The sequence below is a fragment of the Bos taurus genome, chromosome 15 (assembly GCF_002263795.3).
Source record: "Bos taurus isolate L1 Dominette 01449 registration number 42190680 breed Hereford chromosome 15, ARS-UCD2.0, whole genome shotgun sequence".
Taxonomy (NCBI): domain Eukaryota; kingdom Metazoa; phylum Chordata; class Mammalia; order Artiodactyla; family Bovidae; genus Bos; species Bos taurus.
In genome coordinates, this window is record NC_037342.1 from 78497671 (window position 1) to 78503494 (window position 5824).

Genomic DNA, 5824 nt, shown 5'->3' on the forward strand with positions numbered 1-5824 from the left:
TTTCTAAATATTTATTATTATGCATTTTTCACTATCAAATGAAGACCAGAGAATAATTGCAAGGATAAAAACATACTTGCTTTGGGAATTTTTCTATGTATATAGATCATATGAGTGAAGATGTCTCATTTTAAAAATTGTCCATGGTGATGATTATTTTTTTTGCATTTCTTTTTTTATTTATTTTACTTTTTAACTTTAAAATATTGTATTGGTTTTTCCATATATCAACATGAATCTGCCACAGGTAAATCAACAGAGATCTATTATTTTTCTTAAAATAATTTGTTTACTATTATTTGTATTAGTTATGTACAAAATTGGAAAAAAAACATATCTTGGATGTTACACTTTTATGTCCTCCTTAAGTCCTCCCAAACAGATAGCAATGGAATTCTCCATTCTCCTAAAACATGGTCTACCATCTTGGTATCTGGTGTGATTGGGCTGCTTCCTAAGGTCACAGAAAGTAAAATAATGCCTTAAGTAGATGGTTGCTTGTGGAACGCAAAGAGACAAAGAAAGATGTTTAACCAGGGCTGAAAATGAGGAAAAAGGAAAGGAAATTACCTTAGATGATATGACACAGTGTTGATAGCTGATAGTGACAGCCCAATAATGTACTTTACCAAGGCTTTTCCCATTGCTCTTTGTAACCTAATTTTCAACTTCCTTTCTTCTTTTTTCCCCTGATTTATTCAGAACTAACTGTCAAATAGCATTTACATCCATTAGATATACAAAGTGATGATTTGAATTATGTATACATTGTGAAATGATTACCACACTAAAATTGGTTAACACATTCATCACCTCACATAGTTACCACTGTAGTGTGTGTATAGTGAGAACATTTAAGGTCTACTTTTGTAGTTAATTTCAAGCTTATAATATGGTATGGTTAACTGGAGTCACCATGTATATTAGATCCCCAGAACTTATTCATCAAATGTAATAGCAAAAAGTTTGCACACTTTGAACAGCATCACCCATTTCTCCCACCTTCCAACTCCTAGCAACCAATAATCTTCTTCTTGTTTCTATGAGTTCATTCTACCTTTGTAGATTCCACATACACATGAGATCATACAGTACTAGCTTTTCCCTGACTGACATAGTTTACTTAGATTAAGATCCTTGGGATGATCCCATGTTGCAGAACACATGACTTCTTTACTGCTGAAGACAGGGGATTCTCTGTTTCAAGACCTGTCCAATTGTCACATCCTCTGACTGCTATCTTTTCCTCACCCAAAATGGATCTTTCTTAGATAGGAGACAGAATATCTTTATCCAAAGATGCTTTTACTTTACACTAGTTTTAGATACTTTGCTTTTGGATTTACAGCACTCAATTTTTTATTCCAGGATGACTTTAAGTCTAATTATGACTTACTTGACTATTTAGTTCATTAGTGTCTAATACTAGCACCAACTTAAGTTCATTAATACAGAATCTAAAAAAATGTACTATAAAATATAAAGAACCTAAGTGGTGGAAGATTACTCAATACATGTATAATGTCTTAGTGAAATTGAAATAATGTTTGAATGGTAAATTACTCCAGAATTAGCACAACTAGAAATGTCAAAAGCTTTTTCAAACATAGCAAGTGCCTTATAGAAACTGGCTACATACTAAGCATAACATTTGAGGGCAACTGCAGTATCTCTGAAGAGTGGTGTTTAATACAAATAATTATTCATTTAAGAATCTGAAAAAAATTATGTTTCTCATGTATCATACTATATAATTGTAATTAAGCAATTACTATGTGTGTAGCCATATGTACAGATATATAATAAAAATATTTTAAAATATAGTTTATTTTTAAATTTTTCTAGGGCCTCTTTTACATCTTTGTTCCTCAAACTATAAATCAGAGGGTTTAACATGGGAATCACAAGGGTGTAAAACAATGAGGTCATTTTGTCTTCATCTAGAGAGTAGGATGAACTCGGCCTGAAATACATGAAGAGCAGAGTTCCCTGGAAAATGGCCACTGCAATTAGGTGGGAAGTGCAGGTGGAGAAAGCTTTGAATCTCCCCTCAGCAGAGTGGATTTTCAAGACTGAAAGTATGATATAACAATAAGAGACAAGAACTCCTGAAATTGTACTCAGCTCAATGAAACCGAAAACAATGAACAACACCAACTCATTGACCTGTATATCAGAGCAGGAAAGGAGGAAAAGTGGAGGTAAGTCGCAGAAGAAATGGTTAATCACATTTGACCCACAGAAACATAAACGGAATGCTAATGTCATGTGTATTAGAGCATCTGCCATTCCCACCAGGTAAACCCCAGCCATGAGCAGGGAGCACACCCCACTGGACATGCTGACTGCATAGAGCAAGAGGCTGCTGATGGCCTTGTACCGGTCATAGGCCATCACTGCCAGCAGGAGACACTCAGAATCTGCAAAGATACAGAAGACCAAGAATTGCAGAGCACAGCCACAGAAAGAGATTGACTTGTTCTTGGCAAATAGATCCATCAGCATCTTAGGGCCAATGGCTGTGGAATAGCAGAGGTCACAGAAGGAGAGGTGGCTGAGGAAAAAGTACATGGGTGTGTGCAGCTGGGGATCCATCCTAATCAGGGTGATCATTCCAAGATTTGCCAAAAGATTGATGAGATAAAAAAGGAAAAACATTGTAAATAGGATCACTTTGTTCTCAGTGTTCTCAGTAATTCCTAAGAAAATGAACTCAGTAAAAGAGGAGCAATTCTCTCTACTCATTCTTCTGTGTTCTTGTCTAAAGTTTTAGCAAGTGATCAAGAAAATGACACCTGGATGTGTAACACTTCTGCACATCTGCAAAATGTCATAAGACAGAGCATGATTTTTTTCTATATTTAGAAAATAATTAATTTCAGGTGTATGTACGCTTGAAGAGGGATAGCTATATATTAAGCAGTAATAAAAATTATCTGGAATTGAGCTTTGAGAAATAGTGATGTAAATTTAGATATCATTCATGAGGTATGCTACTTTCTACAAGCTCTTCTCTGAGCATTATTTTCCTTATCTCAGTGGGTAGATATCGATAAATTTCACTCTCCTTATCTCTTCAAAATAATTTGTAAGAGACATCAGTGATAGAGAAGCCAGGTTTAAGACATGAGACTAAGCATTTTCTATGCTTGAAAATATTCACTTGAATACAAAACATTATTAGAAAATATAATTACAAAATTTATGTTTCTCAAAATCACATGATCAATTTAAGAGTCTTTAACTTAGTTACAGAAACAATGAGTATAACACTGACTAGCATTAATAATGGAGAAGGCAATGGCACCCAACTCCAGTACTCTTGCTTGGAAAATCCCATGGATGGAGGAGCCTGGTGGGCTGAAGTCCATGGGGTCGCGAAGAGTAGGATAGGGCTGAGCGACTTCACTTTCACTCTTCACTTTCATGCATGGGAGAAGGAAATGGCAACCCACTGCAGTGTTCTTGCCTGGAGAATCCCAGGGATGGGCAGAGCCTGGTGGGCTGCTGTCTCTGGGGTCACGCAGAGTCGGACACAACTGAGACGACTTAGCAGCAGCAGCATTAATAAAAAAATTATTATGGTACAGATTTTAGTTTATGTTGCATTTAGTATTTGGAGATACATGAAATAAGTATTATTTACCTTTTTGCTAGAAATTTATAATTGCTTTCCCACAATGCTCATTATCTCTTTTTGTAGTAGTTGTAGTCAAGGGATGAATCTATTGACCAGTGGAAGAAAAAAGTTAAAAGGAAATAAAAGCAACAGAATGTACCACATACATTTGCATCACTTTAGATTTTAAATCTCCTTTCTGGATTCAATTTATGATAGGAACATATTTCTGTCTCAGTTTGTAAACACTGGACCTTTCAGAGATGGCTTAGTTATTTCAGCACCAAAGCATCAAATCAGTAGTAAAAAAAAAAAAAGATTCAGCATAGCAGTTGGCAGAGGTAATTTGGAGGTAAATGGAGTCCATGAGTGAGAAAACAATAAAAAAGTGTAGGAACAATAGCATGCCATAAAAAAGAAATCTGAAGAAAAAGCCAAATGCTTTTTCTGGGTCATCAACAAGGATTTGTAGGGACTTCCTAGAGGAAGGTGAGCTTCCTGGGGCTGTGGGAGGCCTGGGAGAGAATTAACTAGGCCTGACCCTGGGGCTAAGTCGCTAAGTTGCCTTTCCCCTGTAAAATAATATCCTTCCTGTGGTTGGGAGAAGGCCCGGCCTGCAGGCTGCCAAGGTTAAGGCAGTGGTGAAGGAAAGAGGGGAAAGGTTTAGCACGGGGATGGTTCTGTCAGAACAGAGGTTGATGTGGGCGACCAGCTGTCCCAGTTTGTCTGGGATTAAGAAGTCTCCTGAGTGCGGAGCTGTCACTGAGCCTGGACCAGGAAGGCATTAGCAGCCATATGTCTATTCATTGCCAGGTACCTCATATTCTTTCCCCTGAAATCTCAGATCCTGTTACCCCATATGAGCTTTCATAAGTATATCAGCAAATGTTATGCAACTCCCCAAAGTACAGGCATAGCTTGTGTAGTTGTGCTTCACTTTATTGGGCTTCTTGCATGCTGTATTTTTCACAGACTGAAGGATTGTGGCACTCCTTCATTGAGCAAGTCTACTGGCATCATTTTTCCAACAGCATTTGCTCACTTTGTGTCTTTGGGTCACATGTTGGTAATGCTCACAATATTTCAAACTTTTTCATTATTACTATGTTTGTTATGGTGATCAGTGATCTTTGACGTTACTGTTGTGATTGTTCTGGTATTTTTTAGCAATAAAGTGATTTTAAATAATAAAAAAAATCTCCTTTAATTTAATAAAATATAAATGAAAAGAGTGACAATAAATACTTCTAAAATACATAGACTTCTCCTTATGTTGTATGTATGTATTCATGTGTGTGAATGTGTATATACATATTTAATGTATCTGAGAATAGAGTATAAGTAATAGGCTTTTTCCTTTACTTCACTTCAGTTCAGTCGCTCAGTCATATCTGACTCTTTGAGACCCCCAGGGCATATGGTGCATGTGGAGATGAACTTGTACATGTTTTTATTTTTACTGTGGTACCTACACTATTTTTTAAATAAAACAATATATACCTTAAATTGTTTTTTAATACTTACCAAATGATAAAAAGAGTGAAGGCTTTCCCATGAACCAAGAACAAAATGAAATAAAAGTAATTACGCATGGATACTAACAAGTTCATACTCATTCAGTTCTGAGAAGAAATATTATTACTAGCCATTAAATGCAGATTTTAGAGAATAGGAAGGCATAAAATATTGCATTTACAAAACTTTTTCTCAAAAAGTTAAGTATTTTCTCCTATATTCTTTAAGTTAGGATCTAGAAACCTACCTGAGATGAGCAGGGCTTGAGTAGCTGAACAACAACCAGTGTGTGTTAGTCACTCAGTCGAGTCCAGCTCTTTGTGACCCCATGTGACCCTCTCTGGCTCCTCTGTCCATGGAATTCTCCAGGCAAGAATATTGGAGTGGGTTGCTATTCCCTTCTCCCAGGGATCTTCCCCATCAGGGATCAAACCTAGGTCTCTTGTACTGCAAGCAGATGCTTTACCATCTGAGCCACCAGGGAAGAACAACAGGCAGATGGCCTTTTATTTTACCAGGTACGATGGGACTTAAATCCCAGTGCTACTGCCCTTAGGCTTTGATGTTATACAAACACTTCATAAATTATATTTCTCTTTCTCTATATTCCCTTGAGAATTCAAAACAACTTAGCACCAGCTAAGTTTTTGTGCTTCACTATTGTTACCAAATTGCTCTGTGTTAGGAAGA

The 5824-nt window shown here is 36.6% G+C and overlaps 1 protein-coding gene across 1 annotated transcript; it reads right to left on the minus strand.

The window, feature by feature from the left end:
- Window positions 1-1746: 1746 nt before the first annotated feature.
- Window positions 1747-2745, minus strand: OR5W2D (olfactory receptor family 5 subfamily W member 2D). Its single transcript, XM_002693617.6, has one exon. It carries the CDS (start codon window positions 2743-2745, stop codon window positions 1747-1749), a length of 999 nt encoding a protein of 332 aa, XP_002693663.4.
- Window positions 2746-5824: the final 3079 nt, after the last annotated feature.